The sequence below is a fragment of the Crinia signifera genome, chromosome 1 (assembly GCF_055691185.1).
Source record: "Crinia signifera chromosome 1, ASM5569118v1, whole genome shotgun sequence".
NCBI classification, from domain to species: domain Eukaryota; kingdom Metazoa; phylum Chordata; class Amphibia; order Anura; family Myobatrachidae; genus Crinia; species Crinia signifera.
The window spans coordinates 217,181,541-217,205,152 of record NC_139217.1 but is presented as its reverse complement, the minus strand read 5'-3'; the positions used below and the strand labels follow the sequence as shown (position 1 = coordinate 217,205,152).

Below are 23,612 nucleotides of genomic sequence, written 5' to 3'. Positions count from 1 at the left end.
GTTGGGGATCACAAGTGACTCACTACGTGACACGGCTTCCGCCGGCACAGCAGTGATCACCCTGGAAACCACAATACAACTCATGCCGAAAACGTCATCACCCGGAACCCACACGTGATAGGTTGTACACCCACCTACGTGTGCGTCACCATGGAGACGCGTCTCCGGTCGCAGGTCTTAGGTGTCAGACGGCATAAAATACACTGAGCATCAGATGCCGCTGCACTGTCAGACACATTAGCGCACCCATAATAAATAATATAATAAGACTGGTGATCACTGCTGTGCCGGCGTAAGCCGTGTCACGTAGTGAGTCACGTGTGATCCCCAACAGCTCTACACCCTATCAGAGTCCACTAGGAAGTGACGCACGAGTGCGGGCTGAAGCCGTAACGCTGCATTATACACCACAAGCGATCACAGGTGAGTAATTGTCTTTTATTGCTAGTGCTATATATACCTGGCCTTCTGAGCTGGTCAATTGTGCTCCTGACGACGGAACCTTTATTCCGAAACAGCTGTCGAGCAGCTCTGACCATGCTGGCTGTATGCAGTATCACCATGCTTCCTTGCCATTGTCATTGTTAAGTATATGCAAGTTATTGAATTTTGACATGGACTGTAACTGCTACGCTTTTTTGAACTTTATAAAGAAACCACTTTTTGCATCTTTTTCAAATGGTTGTGCCTGCCTCTAATTACTGCTTATTGAAACCTATATGTGGCATAGGCACCCGATGATGGTATGAAGGTTGTGCTGACTATCCAATTGTCTCCTATATATATATATATATATATATATATATATATATATATATATATATATATATTTGTATTTAGGGGAGAGAGGAAGGGAAAGGAGAAATGACCAATCTATATACTGTAGCAAACTATATATCAAATTGCTGCATATATTTATACATATATTCATAGTATTCAAAATGCAAAATCATCACTTGGTATACGTATATTCTATCTATAGTTCATGAAACAACCACACAAAAAGAGTATCCATCCTAATGAAGGTTATGGAAATCTATAGGACTATATTAAGCTCCATTGCCTCATTTAAACCCCTTGGAAACAGGCAATCGATCTTAAAGGTCCAATAGATTTCCTGTTTGCAGAGGATACGAAAGAGGATATGGTACTTGTTTCCTATCTGGGCGCCCGCTAAGTTAATTGCGCTTCATGCTATTCTCCGTATAAAAATCGGATCGCATCGGATACCACAAATACACATACACGATATGCGATCCGATTCGATTTCCCATAGGAAACAATGTTAAATGGATCAATTTACCCAAATCAGCATAGGGAAGAATGGTAAATGGGCCAGAAACCCCAAAAAAACCCACAGAGCAGTAGAATGTCCCCCCAAAAGTAGTTGACGCCACCCCGCCATCAACGTGAACCCAAAGCGTGGAGAGCGCAGCGAGCCCGCGAGGGGCGGCGGTATGCGTCCTCCGACCTTTTCATGCCCTACTATCCACTAGGGCGTGGAGTGAGAATAGAATAGTGTGGCGAGCGCAGCGAGCCACCGAGCCCGAAGCGTGGCGAGCGGACGTGGATACCTTCACAGGTAAACGCGTCCCTTCGCGGGCTTCCCAGGTGTCCGCGTCGCCATGGACACCTGGGAAGCCCGCGAGGGGACGCGTATATCTGTGAAGGTATCCGCGTCCCCTCGCGGGGCTCGCTGCGCTCGCCACGCTTCGGGCTCGGTGGCTCGCTGCGCTCGCCACACTATTCTATTCTCACTCCACGCCCTAGTGGATAGTAGGGCATGAAAAGGTCGGAGGACGCGTACCGCCGCCCCTCGCCACGCTTCGGGTTCACGTTGATGGCGGGGTGGCGTCAACTACTTTTGGGGGGACATTTCAATGTTCAGGGGTGTTTTTGGCCCATTTACTATTGTTCCTATGATAATTTGGCTAAATTGAGCCATTTCACATTGTTTCCTATGGGAAATCGGATCGCATCGCATCGTATACCATCGTACATCATCGAGTACCGAATCCGATGCGATGAGATCCGATTTCATTACGGTGCCGTATGTACAAAACCTGGGCGCCCAGATAGGAAACAAGTACCGAGGATATATATATATATATATATATATATACAGCCAAGGGGTTCAGCACTCACATCCAAGCATTTTGAAAATAGGGGTGCACAACAAGGGTCATCCAATCCAGATGGCCAAATAATAATTGCAGGTGCTTAATGAAAAGCGGAGGCACTCACCAATTGCAGAAAAGTCAGTCACTTTTATTCAGTGGTCATATTGCAAGTCGACGTTTCGACCCATATAGGGCCTTTGTCAAGACAAGAGAAGTAAGATCCATAGGTACACCAAGAGAGAGGCAGTATATATATATATATATATATATATATATATATATATATATATATATAGCAGGTAGTAGGTCCGGCACTCACGTTTGTGAAGAGGAATGCTGCGGTGCCTTCCCAGGAAACAAAATAGACTTGCTCCAATATGGATGTGTGAAGGAGGCGGCACTCGTCAGTCTTCTTTCAGTGTAATAAAAAAGCCTTTATTATCCGACGGCGTTTCGGAACTTAATCCGTATTCATGGACATACCTTCTTTCAGTGTAATAAAAAAGCCTTTATTATCCGACGGCATTTCGGAACTTAATCCATATTCATGGACATACTGTCTGTATGTCCATGAATACGGATTAAGTTCCGAAACGCCATCGGATAATAAAGGCTTTTTTATTACACTGAAAGACTGACGAGTGCCGCCACCTTCACACATCTATATATATATATATATATATATATATATATATATGGTGATGATCCAGCACTCCTACAGATGGGAAGTAGTCGCCCTGGTGCCTTTTCTGTAGCCTGACCGGCTACTATGTATCAGTATGATCCGATAAACGGGGATGGTGGAGCGGCACTCAATGGACTCAATAAGCATAGAATGTACAGCAACAGCGTGCGATCAACGTTTCGGTTTATTAACCTTTGTCAAGATCGTTGAAACAATGAAAAAACATACCTTTTATGCCAAAACACTGTGTGTTACCTCACGCCTCCTACTTCCGGGTCCATCCACGTCACCAGCCGGCGACGCACGCTGCGGGATGCATGTGATGACACTCACTGCCATGCTAATGCACAGCCAGGGACTTCCGGGGTCTGGAGACGGATTGCCTAGCAACCATACTACAACAAGTGAAAAAAATACATACATTTAAAAACGAGTAGAAATCCAGTAAACAATACATGGAAGATGCACTGAGGGACAGCAATATACATGAGTAATGGGCCAAGAAAATATTTTAGATGGCCAATATCAGTAGGAGGGCAGAGATACTATACTGTATAAAAATCAGTACGTTCCTTGCCAATGACATATTAATCGAAATAATAATAAACAGTACCTAATTGAATGGTACTGGAGCTGTCCTCTATACAGAAAAAATACTGGCAAAATAGTGCCTTCCTAAAAAAGCATCTCCGTGTCCATGAAGCACGTGATGCGCCTAACTGGCAGTAAAAAAAAAAAATCTAATGACTGTTCACAGAAAAACAAAGGCAGTCAATACAATAAATTTAAGTAAATGGAGGTACATAAGAAATGAAGAAATAAGCAAAAACAGGACCTCAGCAGAGAGGAAGTTCAACAAGAGACAAGAAATAAGCATGTATACTGAACATGATCATAAAAAACACGATAAGGGTAAATTTTCATTTAAACCCTCTGGAGCTACGGTTCTCAATTTAAAGATCCACCTTGATTCATGTTGTAAGAGGGTCTTTGACCTATTCCCTCCTCTGATTTTATTGGGGACCTGTTCTATAATTTTATACCGTTACAGTTACCATATTTACCTGATAATTGTTGGTTATGCACCCTTGATGTGGTCAGCCTGTACACCAGCATCCCTCACGATGCTGGTGTGCAGGCGGCACGCAGGTTGTTGACCAATCATTCCCTGTACAATGGCCCCAAAATTGAGTTTTTCATACAGTTACTAGAACTCACACTCAAAAGGAATTATTTCCTGTTTGATAGTAAATGGTATATTCAACTGCAGGGGTGTGCAATGGGATCTTGTGTGTCGCCGGAGTTCGCTAATACATTCATGTTTGATGTGCAGCATGAGATGTTTTTGTCAAACCCGGACGTCGCCACCAAAATCCCATTCTTCATCCGCTACATAGATGATCTGCTGCTCATTTGGTTGGGCAGTGAGACTGAATTCCGGGACCTCATGGAAAGGGTGAACCTATCTGACACCTCGATTAGGTTCACATACTGCATGAGTAGGACCAGTGTCAACTATCTGGATGTGTGTGTTTCCCTGATGGAGAATCACATACATACCAGTTTGTATAAAAAATAAACTGACCGCAACACGATTCTTCACTATCAGAGCTCTCACCCGGTGTCCACCAAAAAAGGTTTACCCTATTCCCAATTTTTAAGAATACACAGGATTTCAGATGATATCACAAATACCGAAAAAGAAATTGATCTTATGATTGACCAATTTCGTGTACGTGGATATGATCTGAATGATCTCCTTCTGGCCAAAAATAAAGCCTTATCTGTACCCAGGGAACAGGCCCGTAGACCCAAGGGTAGACAGGAGGGTACGTGTAAAAAACATCCCTTTGTCCAGAAATTCCACTTGAGTAGCCAGGACATCAACAACAAGATCAAATCCTTTTGGCCCATGGTAACCTCTGACAGGGACATCAGAGGCCTTAGAGATTACAGCATCATGCCCAGTTATGCACGCACTCACAACCTCAAAGATTGGCTTGTGCATAACGATATATCTGCCTTCAAAGCCCCCCAGCCGAGTAACTTCCTTACCAAGAAGCCGGGCTATTACAGGTGCACAGGTTGCACCTGTTGCAGCTTTATGGAAGTGGGTGAGACCTTCAACCACCCACATTCAGGCACAAAAATTTCCATCAGGCAGGTGGTGACCTGTACTTCGACGCACGTCGTCTATTTCCTGCACTGTCCTTGTGGTCTTTACTACATTGGTAAGACCACAAGGTAGTTCAAGGAAAGGATGGCGATGCATCGCTCTTCGATTCGCCAATTGTTAAGTGGCAAAAAAATGGATGCTGAACAGCACTTTCGTGAGTGTGGCCAAGGCTTATCCACTCTACGGTATAAAATTATAGAACAGGTCCCCAATAAAATCAGAGGAGGGAATAGGTCAAAGACCCTCTTACAACATGAATCAAAGTGAATCTTTAAATTGAGAACCGTAGCTCCAGAGGGCTTAAATGAAAATTTACCCTTATCGTGTTTTTTATGATCATGTTCAGTATGCATGCTTATTTCTTGTCTCTTGTTGAACTTCCTCTCTGCTGAGGTCCTGTTTTTGCTTATTTCTTCATTTTTTATGTACCTCCATTTACTTAAATTTATTGTATTGACTGCCTTTGTTTTTCTGTGAACAGTCATTAGATTTATTTTTTTACTGCCAGTTAGGCACATCACGTGCTTCATGGACACGGAGATGCTTTTTCATAGGCACTATTTTGCCAGTATTTTTTCTGTATAGAGGACATCTCCAGTACCATTCAATTAGGTACTTACTGTTTATTATTATTTCGATTAATATGTCATTGGCAAGGAACGTACTGATTTTTATACAGTATAGTATCTCTGCCCTCCTACTGATATTGGCCATCTAAAATATTTTCTTGGCCCATTACTCATGTATGAAGGCTGAGAAGGCACTCTGAGATTTTTCAAAAAACTGCACGGCGGCAGTTTCACAGTAAATAACTGAGATGACACTGGATAGTGTAAATCAGCGTTTCGGGCGGGTAGCCCTTTATCAAGACATATGTCTTAGGGTTAGGGCCAGCAGATTCTGCTGGCTACACCTGTGGGAGATAGAAGTCCTCTAGAGTGGCTCAATACATTTGTGTCTACCATCGATGAAAAAGTTTTCATCTTTTTATTGGTGAAACTCATACATTCCTAAAGGAATTGGCCAGATAAGCCATTTGGAAAGTTATTTTACGATTTGTCTTCTTTTTTAATAATTATCTAACACCATTCAAGGGTCTCCTACCAAGGAATAAACATTTTTTTGTAGGATTAACAATATGGACCGCACAGGACCTCTATTATGATAATAGGATATTCTATATCAAACAGAAGATTGTACCTGTTATTCCCCTGATGAAGTCTTTTTAATGACGAAACGCGTTGGGATGTTTCTCCGTTTTATGAAGGATCAAATAAAGCAATTGCTTGGATGAAATTTTTGTCATTATTTTAAAAGTGCTGGTTTCATAAGGACTGTACATCGACAAATTGGCGCCTCACCACTATTGGGGAGAAGATTGTGGTACTTGTTCCCTTTGCCCTCGGGGAGCATTGTGGTTGGGCAGCCTGTTTGTACAATTGTTTATATATATATTTCTGTGTACAGCGCGTGGAGGAATATTGGGGTTTGATATATATATATATATATATATATATATATAAAACAAAGAAATAAGTGCGCAAACTTTGAAAAAACCTTTGGTGGATAATTATGCGTTTATCCACACATATAGGAGGGGTTTAATAATCCCGTGTCCAATATTTAAACAAAAACACCCTGGGAATTTAGTGTTGTCCCGGCAGCTCTCGTTTCACCTGAATCTCACAGGTGTAGAAACACTAGAAAGAAAGAAGAAGAGAGCGCTCCATGGTGCAATATCAAAAAAAAATCTGTGTTTTCAGAATGGAGTTTCTCCAGCAGAGTCAGGTGTAAAATAACGTACCACAAAGGGCGGTATAACTACCGCAAGAAACTCGCATCAAATGGTGTCTTGAACACATATAGTGTAAGGGTGATTGATACTCAAACTTTTCAAATTGGATCCCATAGGTAAGCTGACACTATGAGGAAAGATGAAAGCACTCCATAGTGCGGTATCAAAAAGACAATTTTTATTTTTAAGACAAAATTTCTCCAATAAAATCAGAGCCCTCTGACGAAGTACGTGGTTACGAAACGCTTTGGGGCGTGGCCTGGCGCGGCACTTTACTGACCAGACGTGTTAAGACACAGGAGATCCTGAGACAGCTGCTCCTGTACCTCGCGTGTCTTCCACATATGCGAAAACTGTGCGGTGGTTATACCGCTTATTGAGGTACGTTATTTTAAACCTGATTTTATTGGAGAAATTTTGTCTTAAAAATAAAAATTGTCTTTTTGATACCGCACTATGGAGTGCTTTCATCTTTCCTCATAGTGTCAGCTTACCTATGGGATCCAATTTGAAAAGTTTGAGTATCAATCACCCTTACACTATATGTGTTCAAGACACCATTTGATGCGAGTTTCTTGCGGTAGTTATACCGCCCTTTGTGGTACGTTATTTTACACCTGACTCTGCTGGAGAAACTCCATTCTGAAAACACAGATTGTTTTTTGATATTGCACCATGGAGCGCTCTCTTCTTCTTTCTTTCTAGTATATATATATAACAAAGAATGACCCCACGTGCGCCCTTTAATATGAGCAGCTACTCTATAAACCCCCCCTGTTAGTGGGAGGCAAAAATGGAAAATAGAAACAAGAAATATAGAGAGCGCTTTCACCACCTAGTACAATTCACACCGATAATGCTGGTACATAATACAGTGACCCAATACAATTAAAACCAGAATGCTTTATTAGAAGATCCACATCTGGACATTGTTTCCATTTCGGAATACGACATCAATAACCCAACGCTTTTTGTCTTGAAAAAGACTTCATCAGGGGTTTTACACTAAGTATAATATAGGAACGCTTCAAATGCATATGGACTATCCAAAACCTTCTATTAAACACCTACGAGGTGTGATAGGTTAGTAGCTGTTGGCTGTTATGGCTTCCCCAACCAGTTTCTGGTGGTAGCAGAAAGTGCAAACTGCAGCCAGTTACAGCTTAAACCCACACGTATCTCATCCACTTCTCTACTGAGCATCTGATATCGTGGAACTGGTCATCAGTACTACTTAGATTTGGTCGTCAGTACTTCAGAAATGGAATGGTCGTGTATTAATTAAGACATCTTACACATGCACCAAAAATAGGTGTACCAAGAAGGCCGCGGACACCCCATATACTTGTGGACACTTCCCCCTTACATTCGAATTATCGGATTTCTGATTTTCAGAATTTACCCAACGGTTGGGGAAGCCATAACAGCCAACAGCTACTAACCTATCACACCTCGTAGGCAGGGGCGAATTTAGGGGTCAGGCCGCCCCTAGGCACAAAAATGACCTCACCACCCCCCCCTATTTTAACATATTCATTATATATATATATATCGAAAAGGACCACACTATGCGCACAATGATACTTGAGGGAGCTGCTACCCTGATAGGGTCCCCTGTTAGATGGGACCCGGTACAGAAATGGGAAAGAAAGGGGGGTTTCAGGGTGCGCTTAACCTTTCCTGATTGAACAGAATCTTTCAGGTAAGTAAAACAATTTAATATAAAACTGCCCTAAGGGCATAGCAGTGTACAATAAAGGTTTGGTACAATTACAGTGAATCACAATAAAAATGATATCTTTTTATACAAATGATGTACAATCACAACAAGTGTTTCAATACGCCCATAAGCCCAACGCGTTTCGTCATTTGCATGACTTCATCAGGGGCACGATGCGATAGTTGAACAAGATGATCACACTGTGAATCATAATGCATACATATAAGTATAATAAACATTTCATAAGAACAATAGAGTAAATATATATATATATATATATATCTTTTTTATAATATAGAGGATGAATTTAAAAAAGGAGAGAGAGGGGAGCAGGGTGTGGAGAATGAGGACAAAATAGGTGTGTTCGAAGCACTTGTGGAACAAAATTGATCATTCACATACCAATTGTAAACTGAGACAAAATTCTCCCAGGCGGTAAAAAAGCGAAGGTGATTCTTAGGTAATGTTAATACAAACGACCAGAAATCCTAAAAACACAATCGATACAGTCCTCAATATAATATCAATATCAACACAAATCTGGTCAATGAATGGGTAGTACATACCACTGGTTGCTGTATATAATATATGGAATGATAGCACCTCAGGCTCTTTTAAGCGAAAGAAACGGCCTTCAAATATTATACGTATAGTTTTTTGCTTGACAAGTCCACAGTTGGTATCTAGTGGTGATGGGAAAAGGGGTATATGCAAGTGTATCTTAGTGGGGAAAAATATATATATATTTTTTTTTATATATATTTTTATTAAGAATATATATGTATATTATAATATATAAATAAATGTGGACATATAGTGATATGTATGCACACATATATAAAGTTAAGTGAGCGAATATGATTTTAAATAGTAGCAATTCCCCTTAAAGTGCATTTTAGGAACCCTTAGGGTACCATATATTTCAGGGGTGCCCATGGGGCAACAAATATTAGTTACAGAAAAAACTAACTCTATCGAACAGTGACTTCAAAGTTAAAGTTCACCAGTGCAAATAAAGTGGTAATATGGAAGAACTTACTTGTGATCCAATAGATGGGTGTACACTGCTCAGCTCCAAACATGAGAATGGCTGAGAGGTGAGAGTGCTGGGTATATATAGGGAATGATCAAAAACGTCACTTCCTGTGAAGTGAATTTTTTTTTTTTTCTACATCTTTATTTAAAAAAAATAAAAAAAATAATAAAAAAAATGAAAATGGAAGATAAAAAATAAATAATACATAATAAATAAAAAATAATATATATAAATATAAAAATAAAATGAAAAATGAAAAATAAAAATCAATAAAAATAAATATAAAAATATAAATATAATAGTGATAGAAGGTACGATAAGGACAATTATCTATATAATGATCTGGTCTATATGTCGATATATGTATGTAATGTTGGGCATGATTGATAATATTGCAAAATTCAATCATCTTTGAACCTAGCTTGGAAGTCACTGCTCCATTTACAATACAATGGGAATGTGGGTTAAATATCAATTCAATACCAATATACTAGGTCAGAAACATAGGAGAAAAGTAGCAAGCATTAAGACCCACAAAAAAGACAAAAGAAGAGGTGGAAGGTTGAGAATGGAAAAGGGGACTAAACCTAGATCCTATCTCCCAGTTGGAATTGTAAAGGGGATTATTTAGAGGAAGGCCACTATATCCACTCCTTCGTTCAAGCCTTTAGGTGATAGTGTGTCAAGAGTGTAAATCCAAAAGCTTTCTCGTTGGATTAGTTTCAGACCTCTATCTCCACCTCTTGGGCTTTCTTTAACTTTTTCAAGAATGGTGAACTTGAAATTCTCTTTTGTGACGGTGGAATTATGTTTGTCCAGGTAATGTCTCGGTATGCTGTGAATTCGAATCTTATTTTTTATATTTCTCATGTGCTCCTGTATGCGTATCTTGGCTTGTCTAATTGTTTTACCAATGTATTTGAGATTGCAGCTGCAGGTGATCATATAAATGATATATTCTGAATTGCATGTCACAGGATCCATTGTTTAAGGTGCAACTAAACTTGGTCTTATCTATATGCTTGCAACAAATACATTTGTTGCATGGTAGTATGCCGTTTTTCTTCTCCAAGAAGTGGGAGGGGTTGGGTGCTTTTTGTTCGGATGGTTTTAACCTGCTGGGTGCTAATATCATTTTAAGATTTGAAGCTCTACGAAACACCAAATTTGGTTTATTGGGTAAGTGTGGTCCCAGAACCGGATCTCTTAAAAGAATGTTCCAATGATGATCGAGTGTCTTCTTGATTTGTTGGTTTTCACGGTTATATTGAGTGATGAATGGTCTACACTTGAAATCCATCTTTTCTTTTTTAGATTGTGATAATAGATGGTCCCTTTCTTGTGCCAATGCTTTATGCATGGATGATTCAATGAATGGCTTATCATAACCTCTTTTAAGAAAACGATCAGTGAGAAGTTTAGATTGTTGTATGAAATCTGTGGTGTTAAGAAACTGCGCATATGGTACACTTTTTTTCCATGTAGGGTGGTGACAGCTATTGGCAGGAATATAACTGTTCGCGTCTACTGACTTAAAGTGGGTTCTTGTGGTGATTTCCTTTTCTGGTATACCCTCTAATTCCAGATCCAGATATTCTATCTTGATAGGGTGGGATTTGTGCGTGAATTTAAGGTTGAAATCGTTGACTTGTAGATATGCCATAAAGTCATTGATGCTGGTTTGGTCTCCTCGCCATATAAAAAGCAGGTCATCGATGTACCTTCTATACAAGATTATATTATTCTCAAAGGAGGTACCATAAATGTGACTCTCCTCCCACACTCGCATATGAAGGTTTGCGTATGCAGGGGCAAACTTGGTGCCCATGGCAGTTCCTTGTTGTTGTAAGTAGTATTGCCCATCAAACTCAAAAAAATTATGTTTAAGAATGAACTTCATACTTTTAATTAAAAAGTCTATTTCTGATTCTTTTTTTGTGGGATCATTTTTTAAGATTTTTTCAACGGAAGCTAATCCTTTGGTATGGGGGATCGAAGTGTACAAACTTTGGACATCTATTGTGAGCCAACAGAATTCGGTCGACCAGATTTTACCTTTAAGTAAATTAAGAACTGAAGTACTATCCTTCAAATAGGACTTTGTTTGGATGACGTAAGGTTGGAGTTTTAAGTCCAAAAAATGAGACAAATTTGCAGTAAGAGAGTTGATGCCAGCGATAATAGGACGTCCAGGTGGATGGGACTTATCCTTATGCACCTTTGGGATGTGGTAGAACACAGGCAGAGTTGGAAATTTGACGTTCATGAAATCAAATTCATCTTTGCAGATGACCCCCTTTTGGAGACCTGTATGCAAGAGGGATTCCAGATCTAATTGAAAATTTTCAGTGGGATTAGTCGGTAATTTCACATAGGTGACTTGATCCTCCAAAATTTTATTAGCTTCAGCTAGGTACTCTGTTTTTTCTTGAATGACCACAGCTCCTCCTTTGTCAGCTGTACGTATAATGGTACTTTCATCATTTTTTAGAGATTTGAGTGCCTTAATCTCCCCAGTGTTGAGATTTTTTGATGTTCGATTGTTGGGTTTAATTTTGCGAAAATCTTCGCGGACGGCTTCAAAGAAAATTTCTACATGGCTGCCTCTAGACTCCACCGATAGCTGTCACTCCTGCTGATAGCTGTCACCACCCTACATGGAAAAAAAGTGTACCATATGCGCAGTTTCTTAGAATGAGACGTAACTGCAGTAACACCACAGATTTCATACAACAATCTAAACTTCTCACTGATCGTTTTCTTAAAAGAGGTTATGATAAGCCATTCATTGAATCATCCATGCATAAAGCATTGGCACAAGAAAGGGACCATCTATTATCACAATCTAAAAAAGAAAAGATGGATTTCAAGTGTAGACCATTCATCACTCAATATAACCGTGAAAACCAACAAATCAAGAAGGCACTCGATCGTCATTGGAACATTCTTTTAAGAGATCCGGTTCTGGGACCACACTTACCCAATAAACCAAATTTGGTGTTTCGTAGAGCTTCTAAACTTAAAACGATATTAGCACCCAGCAGGTTAAAACCATCCGAACAAAAAGCACCCAACCCCTCCCACTTCTTGGAGAAGAAAAACGGCATACTACCATGCAACAAATGTATTTGTTGCAAGCATATAGATAAGACCAAGTTCAGTTGCACCTTAAACAATGGCAGAACCTATACCATCAAGGATCCTGTGACATGCAATTCAGAATATATCATTTATATGATCACCTGCAGCTGCAATCTCAAATACATTGGTAAAACAATTAGACAAGCCAAGATACGCATACAGGAGCACATGAGAAATATAAAAAATAAGATTCGAATTCACAGCATACCGAGACATTACCTGGACAAACATAATTCCACCGTCACAAAAGAGAATTTCAAGTTCACCATTCTTGAAAAAGTTAAAGAAAGCCCAAGAGGTGGAGATAGAGGTCTGAAACTAATCCAACGAGAAAGCTTTTGGATCTACACTCTTGACACACTATCACCTAAAGGCTTGAATGAAGGAGTGGATATAGTGGCCTTCCTCTAAATAATCCCCTTTACAATTCCAACTGGGAGATAGGATCTAGGTTTAGTCCCCTTTTCCATTCTCAACCTTCAGCCTCTTCTTTTGTCTTTTTTGTGGGTCTTAATGCTTGCTACTTTTCTCCTATGTTTCTGACCTAGTATATTGGTATTGAATTGATATTTAACCCACATTCCCATTGTATTGTAAATGGAGCAGTGACTTCCAAGCTAGGTTCAAAGATGATTGAATTTTGCTATATTATCAATCATGCCCAACATTACATACATATATCGACATATAGACCAGATCATTATATAGATAATTGTCCTTATCGTACCTTCTATCACTATTATATTTATATTTTTATTTTTATTGATTTTTATTTTTCATTTTATTTTTATATTTATATATATTATTTTTATTTATTATGTATTATTTATTTTTTATCTTCCATTTTCATTTTTTTTTTTTTTTATTTATTTATTTTTTAAATAAAGATGTAGGGGAAAAAAAAATTCACTTCACAGGAAGTGACGTTTTTGATCATTCCCTATATATACCCAGCACTCTCACCTCTCAGCCATTCTCATGTTTGGAGCTGAGCAGTGTACACCCATCTATTGGATCACAAGTAAGTTCTTCCATATTACCACTTTATTTGCACTGGTGAACTTTAACTTTGAAGTCACTGTTCGATAGAGTTAGTTTTTTCTGTAACTAATATTTGTTGCCCCATGGGCACCCCTGAAATATATGGTACCCTACGGGACCCTAAAATGCACTTTAAGGGGAATTGCTACTATTTAAAATCATATTCGCTCACTTAACTTTATATATGTGTGCATACATATCGCTATATGTCCACATATATTTATATATTATAATATACATATACTTAATAAAAATATATAAAAAAATATATATATATTTTTCCCCACTAAGATACACTTGCATAAACCCCTTTTCCCATCACCACTAGATACCAACTGTGGACTTGTCAAGCAAAAAACTATACGTATAATATTTGAAGGCCGTTTCTTTCGCTTAAAAGAGCCTGAGGTGCTATCATTCCATATATTATATACAGCAACCAGTGGTATGTACTACCCATTCATTGACCAGATTTGTGTTGATATTGATATTATATTGAGGACTGTATCGATTGTGTTTTTAGGATTTCTGGTCGTTTGTATTAACATTACCTAAGAATCACCTTCACTTTTTTACCGCCTGGGAGAATTTTGTCTCAGTTTACAATTGGTATGTGAATGATCAATTTTGTTCCACATGTGCTTCGAACACACCTATTTTGTCCTCATTCTCCACACCCTGCTCCCCTCTCTCTCCTTTTTTAAATTCATCCTCTATATTATAAAAAAAAAAATATATATATATATATTTACTCTATTGTTCTTATGAAATGTTTATTATACTTATATGTATGCATTATGATTCACAGTGTGATCATCTTGTTCAACTATCGCATCGTGCCCCTGATGAAGTCATGCAAATGACGAAACGCGTTGGACTTATGGGCGTATTGAAACACTTGTTGTGATTGTACATCATTTGTATAAAAAGATATCATTTTTATTGTGATTCACTGTAATTGTACCAAACCTTTATTGTACACTGCTATGCCCTTAGGGCAGTTTTATATTAAATTGTTTTACTTACCTGAAAGATTCTGTTCAATCAGGAAAGGTTAAGCGCACCCTGAAACCCCCCTTTCTTTCCCATATATATATATATATATCAGCAGAAGGAGCAGTTACCTGGGAGGTATCCTGTAGGAGGCCACATTATCTCTTCAGCTTTAAACAAACACACGGGGGGCCCTGGGTCTGGTTCTCACCCACATTAGACTGTAGCCGCAGGCAAGAGAGGAGTTGGGGGAAGACTGTATCCCGAGGATGGAGGTTCGGGTGCAGAAGCGCATTGCCTGGCCTCCCTGCACACCCAGTCAAACAGCTGTATACTGTATTTCTATGGGCGCCGGGCAGGGCGGAAGTGGCTCAAGCCAGGTTTTGAGCCAGTGAACCGAGCATCAGCCGGACGCGCAGGGGGACCATAGTTCTAAGGAGATAGCCGGTGAGATGATGATTTACTGTGCATTGCAGAGCGGGTGGGCTGCGGTGGGTGACGAGCGGTGCTGCCGCCGACATATGATGAATCAGGTCGGCGGCGGCGCCGCTTGTCACTTGCCGCTGTCCACCCGCTCTGCCATGACAGCCAATGCTTTAAATAGCTGTCATGCCTGCCGTGCCGCCCTCAATAGGTGCCGCCCTGAGGCCCGTGCCTCACGGGCCTAGGCACAAATCCGGCCCTGCTCGTAGGTGTTTAATAGAAGGTTTTGGATAGTCCATACGCATTTGAAGCGTTCCTATATTATACTTTGTGTAAAACCCCTGATGAATTCTTTCAAGACTAAACGCGTCGGGTTATTGATGTTGTATTCCGAAATGGAAACAATGTCCAGATATGGATCTTCTAATAAAGCATTCTGGTTTTAATTGTATTGGGTCACTGTATTATGTACCAGTATTATCGGTGTGAATTGTACTAGGTGTTGAAAGCGCTCTCTATATTTCTTGTTTATATATATATATATATATATATATATATATATATATATATATATAGGATAGTGAAGAGACAAAAGAGACAACAGCGGCACTCTGGGGATTTTTTGAAAAAATATATTTTCAGCAAAAAAGCTTCCAACGTTTCGGGGTATATGACACCCCTTTGTCAAGGTTATACGTGCAATAATAGGTACATACATGTGCTTACCTTTATCATAACAAGTGAGAAGAGTGAGCAAATCACGTTACTGCAGCGTGCTGGCATCAAACAGGAAACGGACAGTGAAAGGAAGTGGCCGGGCAGTGGATATCCTGCTGCTGGAACGCAGAGTGGACAGCAAGCCTCAGGTCTCCTAGGAGACTGATGGTGATTGCAGCAAATGTGTCCGGTGTAACGAGATGCCAGCATCACCTGACGTGACTGGCTTACCCTAGGGTGAATATTAGCATAAAGAGTGTATATTAGATAATAAAAACAGTGTAGAATCAACATGAAGATGCATTTAAAATAACGCAATATAAAAGTGACAAGATCAACTATATAAAATAACGTGCTGTGACCAAATAGTGTTTAAATTATCTTAATAATACATGTAACATAGACATTCTATCCTTTTCCCATTCGATTTCATTTCTTTGTCCCTCCTTAGAGATATTCAGTTACCCCATATACCGACACCATTTGGTGTTGACACATGCTAATACCATAATTGTAAGCATGTATTACTATTTACATCACAGTGTGCTTTTTCTTCCTCTTATACTTATCTTACTATCCTGTTCCCCTTCTATTACATTAAGTTGTCCCTCCTTAGAAATATTTTGTTTCTCCTTCTTTCACCACTTGGATACCTCTTGGTGAGAACCCCTAGGTGAGCCATTCAACCTCCAAACCAGCATAAGAGAACTTGGTACCATATATTGACCCTCACCTTCACACCAACGTTCTCTGCAGTACACCTTGCCATTGGTGAGACCCACAGAGTGCAAATTGACACCATTTCTGCACAGACTCCTCCAGCGGAATCAAATACTACTACCATGCCAATAGAGAGGACCTGTGCTGCTCTGAGTGAGGCCCATTCCAGGCTAAGTTGGGGTCCCGCAACAACTTCAGTCTCCACAGATTCCTCCAACAACATATTTGCAACACCGTAATCATAGAGAGGATCTGTGTTGCTCCACAATTGAACACCTAAAGAACAGTGATCCCCCATCCAGTCCCCCTTCTTGGTAATGTGCACTTACCTGAATTATTTACTCATTGAGTAACATATCCAATCCTGTGAGTGAGTTTGTCAATCAATTTTATTCATTTATTTTGATTAATATTATAATTTTTATGGTAATGTATGTGTATTTTTAATGTCAATATAAAATCTTGGTACTTGTGGAGTATCACGGCTCCCCTGATGGGCATCGCATGCTAAAAAATCGCATCGCATGCGATCATATCGCATGCAATGCGATCGCATGCGTTTTTGCACTGAAATTCATCCAAATGCATTGAAATGTGCAGCAAACATGTTAATTGCCCCCAAATGTCATTTTTTAGAGTCTACCACCCCCACTATCAACGCCAACCCGAAGCGTGGCGAGCCCGCGAGGGGCGGCGGTACGCGTCCTACGACCTTTTCATACCCCCACTATCCACGTCGGCGTGGAGTTGAGAGTAGAATAGTGGCGAGTCCGAAGCGTGGCGAGCGCACGCGGATACCTTCACAGGTATACGCGTCCCCTCGCGGGCTTCACAGGTGTCCGCGGCCCCTCGCGGGGCACGCTGCGCTTGCCACGCTTCGGGCTCGGTGGCTCGCTGTGCTCACCACACTATTCTATTCTCAACTCAACGCCGACGTGGATAGTGGGGGTATGAAAAGGTCGTAGGATGCGTACCGCTGCCCCTCGCGTACCGCCGCCCCTTGCCGGCTCGCCACGCTTCGGATTCGCGTTGATAGTGGGGGTGGGACACTCTAAAAAATGATATTTGGGGGCATTTAACATGTTTGCTGCACATTTCTATGCATTTGGATGCATTTCAGTGCAGTGCATTTGATTGCATGCGATGCGATTGCATGCGATTTTTGCTAAAAATAGCTTAAAACCGGTAAAAATCGCATCCCATCGCATGCCATCTCATGCCACTACATTTGGCATGCGATGGCATGCGATATGAGCCGTGATACTCCACAAGTACCAAAATCTTTATTATACCTGCGGTGTAGTACCACTTCATTGTAGATAAGCACTGCTACAACTGTATATATTTTGCCCTTTTAATGCATGCCAGTGTCCGGTTTGCTTTTTCTACTGCACTATTACCCAATTTTTCATCTACGATGACCCCCAAGTCCTTTTCTACAGCAGAATTCCATATAATAACTCCATTTAGCTTATAAGTAGCTTGTTCATTTTTGTTCCCATAATGAATTACTTTACATTTTTCAACGGTAAACTTTTCCACCTTTCCGCCCACCATTCCAGTTTATTTAAGTCACTTTGTAGTGTTTCCACATCCTCTACTAAATTAAATTGTCTGCAAATATTGCAATTTTACTCACTATGTCACTTTCAGTATCATTAATAAATATAATAAACAAGGTGGGTCCCAATATTGATCCTTGCGGGACTCCACTTTGGACCTTACCCCAGCTGGAATGTATGCCATTTACCACCACTCTCTGTCCCGATTGTGCAACCAGTTTTTAATCCAATTACAAATTTTATCCCCTAACCATAAATTACCTAGTTTCATTCATAACCTTTTATGAGGCACCATGTCAAAAGCTTTAAGGAAATCAATCAGTATTACATCAATAGATTTCCCTAAGTCCAGCCCCTACTGACTTCTTCATAGAAGCTAATTAAATTAGTTTGACATGATCTATTTTTGACGAACCCATGCTGAGCCTTACTTATCTCTTTCTCCTGTTCTAAGAAATGTGGGATACTATCTCTTATGATTCCTTCTAATATTTTCCCCACAATGGATGTAAGGCTGACTGGTCTATAATTTTCAGGGTTAGTTTTGCTACCTTTCTTCCATATTGGTACTACGCTAGCTATGCGCCAGTCACTTGGTACCGTCCCTGAGTTTATTGATTCCCCGAATATCAGATATAATGGTAGTGCTATGACAGAACTCAATTCTCATTTCTAGGGTGTATTTCGTCCGGGCCAGGAACTATTTAGGTTCTGTAATCTATTTTTGAATATTTCCTAACTCAAACATACAGACTGGGAGCAATCAAAAGCCGAGCATTTAATCGGTGGGAGATCTTCTGAAGATTCTTCCCTTGTGATCACTGTTCCCCAATGTCTCCCTTATGGTTATGTTAGTAACAATGTCCCCGTTGTTGCTTATCAAGAGATCCAGGATTTTATTTGTGGTTGGACTTTCAATAAATTTATACAAATAGTGGTCATTTAGGACTGTGGTTCGTGCACAGTGCACGTTTTCCAGGTCTCCACACAGAATCACAGGTAAACGAATTAGCTCCATCTGTGATCTTTTAAAATGTGTCAGTGAATAATGAGTGCACCTGTGCAACTGCCAGGAGACCTGGAAAATGTGCACTATTGGGGGTCCTTGAGGACCGAGGTTGAGAACCACTGATTTAGGGCATCCAATAAAACATTTCCCTTAGCGGTACTAGTTGAACTATCCTTCCAATTTATTTCTGGGTAGTTAAAGTCACCCATAATAATAATTTCCCCTAAGCTGGCTGCTTTTCCCACCTGTAGCAAGAGGTCTTTTTCCTCCTCCTTATTTATGTTGGGTGGGTTTATATGATTTTATTTCATTTTTATTTAAATGAAAGCCCATCTGGCAGCATTTGCATCCCATACACTTCCTGCCATATAAATCTTAGGTAGAGTGAGAACTGTTGGCAGGAAGAATGTGATTTGCTGTCGTGAGTTTAAGTATTATGTCTTTGACCAAGATACACCTTTAGTGTCCAAACAATTGTGGCTGAATTGAGTATGACAAATGACAGGGACTAAATCTTTAGGTTACCATGTACTACTGGTCATACGGAAGGTTATTAGATCTTATATAATTGGCCAGATCCAACCATTATGGTTGGCTCAAGAGTGGTGCTATAGTGTTCTCCACTAAAATGCTATATTGGGCATCTACTTGCTTCAGTGTTCTATTTTTCACTGTTGACTGATTCCAGTTTTTTACCTTTTCATGCCTAAAAAACATTGAGTGCACAGTTTTGCATTAAGTTGTATTTGAGTAGACCTATACTCAATATTGAGCCTATCTGGGGGTTACACCCTTATGCTAATTGTTCTGTGTTGTTGAATTGTGTGTTTTGCTTGTGCTTCTTGCATTCCCGATTGGTTTGGGCTGTGCAAGGTATGAACTGGTGAGCCGTGGTTGGAGATGGGAGTAGCTAACCCTTTAGGTGCTCAACTTCTGCAACCTCTACAATAAGTTATGGTAGAAGTGTCCCCCAATAAAATTGTCAAAAAAGATTTAGTTTTTGATACCAAATGTTTTTTAACTTAGTTTAAAAACCAAGCAGTTGAAATTGGTATGTACTTGGCATCTACTTGAAACCTTCAACATTTTGAATTTAGAGCACCCCCATTTTTGTAAGAGCTAAATATATTTACTTGAAACTATGTATTTTATATCATAGATATACAATAGAAAGAAAAGAGTGAAAAAGGTTAGTACTTGTAGTGATGAGCATAAGTGGTGGTATACGTATTGTTTTTTGCATGTTACCTCCAATATATGCTCCAACTATCCTATTCTGTACATGTTTCTCATGGGTGTGGATTAAACGATTTACAATAAATAGGTCAACACCATAAGATTGTAAGCTCCTCCGAGTAGGGCCCTCTTCCCTCCTGTTGTCAAAGCCCACTTCTCTTCACATTTCACTCACAGCTCTCCTTTAATCCAACACTCAGTGACCATCTTCATACTCATCTCCATCATTGGCCTCAAGCCTCTAGTTGTATGTTGATTGGGTCCTCACTACTTACATTTAAGCTGTAATGTGTATTGAACTGTGGTGCTCTTTATTTGTACTGTATTTTTGTTATTTATTCAATGTTATGCCAAGTTTTGTCTCCCTGTATTGTTCCTTTGTACGGCGCTGCGAAACACTTGTGGCGCCTTATAAATAAAATTATAATAATAATAATAATAAGGTTGACAGCAGGAAGGGTAGACAGGGTTAAAACATGAAAATATTTGAAACAAAATTAAAGGTGTTGTTTTCGCTAGTATTTTGTATGTTTAACTATATGTCACCCAAATTATTGTAAAAAAGTGTACCCTCGCAGGCTCACTTTATGCTCCTCAATTCTGGTAGCTTACAATTCCCAATCCCCAGTCATGTGGGTAGTAAATAAAGCAGAGTCGAAAATACTTTAAAGAACCTCAAAAAAACACATATATTTGTCAACCTTTTCTACTGCTTACCATTTACAAGTCAACCTTTTGTACCAGTAAACCTAATGCATATCGACCATATGGTGTCTAACTATTGAATGTATGTCTATCTGTCATCCATTCCATATCTACAATAAAGTGCTGCTTTATGGTAAAATTGTCATAATCTCTTTGTCACATGACTAATGGTATTATTTGGTTGTTCATTACAGACTGTATCCATCTTAGTAAAAGAAGTAAATTTGTTGGTGATGAAAACTTTCAAATTTGGACCACCTATCACCATAATTTGTTTACCACTGGGATACTGAAACTTGCTCCACTGAAGAAAAAAGTAAATACAGCCTCCATGTCTGACATAATTGTAAGTACATATACAATTCCAATTTAGGTATAGATTTTACCTATGGAGATTATAATTATAGGGATTTCAATTTGCGGCAGTGATTACTGTGAGGCTGCAGTTTCCTTGTTTGATACCCAAAACTACAATATTCAATTGTCAACCTGTCACACACGTGCCCAGTTCTGACGGAGCTCCCCGCTGCTGTCCCCCTTTCCCGGTCGACAACCCCAGCCCACACCATCTCTCCACACCCCCCCATTAACCCTGCCCCTCTTCCTGAAGCGGAGACGGGCAGGGTTTCCGTCGCCCAGCGGCCAAGTGACTGGGACGCATGTGCGTGTGAGATGCTCACATGTCCCAGTCGGATGGAGTCCCTCTCAGCCAGCACTCGCCAGTGGGGACATTCTGGTGAGTGCTGGGGATAAATTAAATGGGCTCCATCTGTACAAATGAGGAGTGGAGATCATGGGCACACGACTATGGAAGGTAGGAGGCAGAGGCATTAATGGGGAGAGGAGCAGAGGTCAGGGGTACTTCATGGGATTGGGGGCAGAGTTACATATGGAGAGGGAATATATGTGCACATGAGGAGGCAGAGACACTTATGGGTTATGGGGACAGAGGCATGCTTGATGAGGCAGGGGGTAGAGGTGCAAATAGGGAGGGCAGATGAATTGTGCATATAGGGAGGCAGAGGCACTTACGAGGATGGGCAAACTTGGTGAGCCAGGGGAAAGAGGTGCTCATGAGGAGGTGGTGAGGGGTACACTTGAGAAGGGCATATGATACATGCACATGGGGATATTGGAGGCAGAGGCACTCATGAAGAAGGGGGTCAGAGGCACACTTGGAGAGGCAGGGGGCAGAAGCACTCATGGTAAGGGCTTGCTTATATTACTGATGACTCATGGAAGCAGGTGAAGGAGGAGCATTAATGAGAGCTGGGGACTGTACTGTATGTGAAGGTTGATATCTGATGATTTCCTGAAGTCTGAAACCTTTATTGAGAGCATAGCTACTGCAGTGCCACTTTCCCTTCGACCACACCAGGGCTGTGCGCAGAATCAGTGGTGTTGCTAGTAGCCTATGATTGTTCCGGTCCTAGACTGGTAGAGCTAAGGTTGTCCAGCAGATCTAGATTGGAGTGGACATCCTGCTTCATATACCGATCGTTCAACTTACCAGCTTATTTCCTATGCACGTCTGCTATAACTACATCGGTCAGGCTTAGAACAAGAACCAAATATCATCTGGTACCAATATTTGGAGATCCTGTAGTCCTCAATCAGATTTTCCATGAGTGACAATGTGCTTTTATAGTCAAGACTAAGCAAAAGCTACAAATTCTTAAAGTCACAATAGGTTGTGGCTCTATATGCATTTGGCTTGGCTATGTTTATAGTTATTTTTTCATTAAAATGGTTTCCTGTTTGCACATAGTGATACAATTTATAGATATTAGGGCGGAGTGAAAAAGGTGAAATTGAGATATTCAAAATATATATTCTGTTCCGGCAAGATATCTAATGTTTCGCTTTTTTTAGATGAAAATAACGAAACATACGAAGAAGCTCTGATCTAGTTACAATTATGTCAGGATGTCATAAGGGGATGCGGTCATTCGTCAGAATGCATTTAGGTCTACAGTCATTAGGTCGACCCCACTAGGTCGACTGGCAGGAAGGTCGACCTGACTTTAGGTCGACATGGGCCAAGGTCGACATGACTTAAGGTCGAATTTGCATAAAGGTCGACATAAGGAAGGTCGACTGGTCATAAGGTCGACATGGGTTTTTCACTGTTTTTTGAGCCGACATGTGCCGACAGGCGGTATTTCATGCCCTACCATCCACTAGGGCGTGGTGGGAGAATAAAATAGTGTGCCGAGCGCAGCGAGGCACCGTGCCCGAAGCGAGCGATGCGAGGGTCCGATTCTCATTGCCAACTGTGTCCATGTCAACTGTGTCGACATTCGGATCAAAAAACAGTGAAAAACCCATGTCGACCTTATGACCAGTCGACCTTCCTCATGTCGACCTTTATGCAAATTCGACCTTAAGTCATGTCGACCTTGGCCCATGTCGACCTAAAGTCAGGTCGACCTTCCTGCCAGTCGACCTAGTGGGGTCGACCTAATGACTGTAGACCTAGAATCATTCTGACGAATGATCCCAACCCGTCATAAGGCACACTTGGTGACTTTGA

The 23,612-nt window shown here is 40.4% G+C and overlaps 1 protein-coding gene across 1 annotated transcript in view; it reads left to right on the top strand.

Moving 5' to 3' along the window:
• The window catches only part of LOC146064785 (uncharacterized), a 100,387-nt gene that overhangs the window by 33,113 nt on the left and 43,662 nt on the right, over positions 1–23,612 (top strand). The window contains exon 4 of the mRNA XM_083178651.1: positions 21,274–21,425. Within this exon, the coding sequence (XP_083034777.1) occupies positions 21,274–21,425 (152 nt within the window). The remainder of the gene's footprint in view (positions 1–21,273; positions 21,426–23,612) is intronic.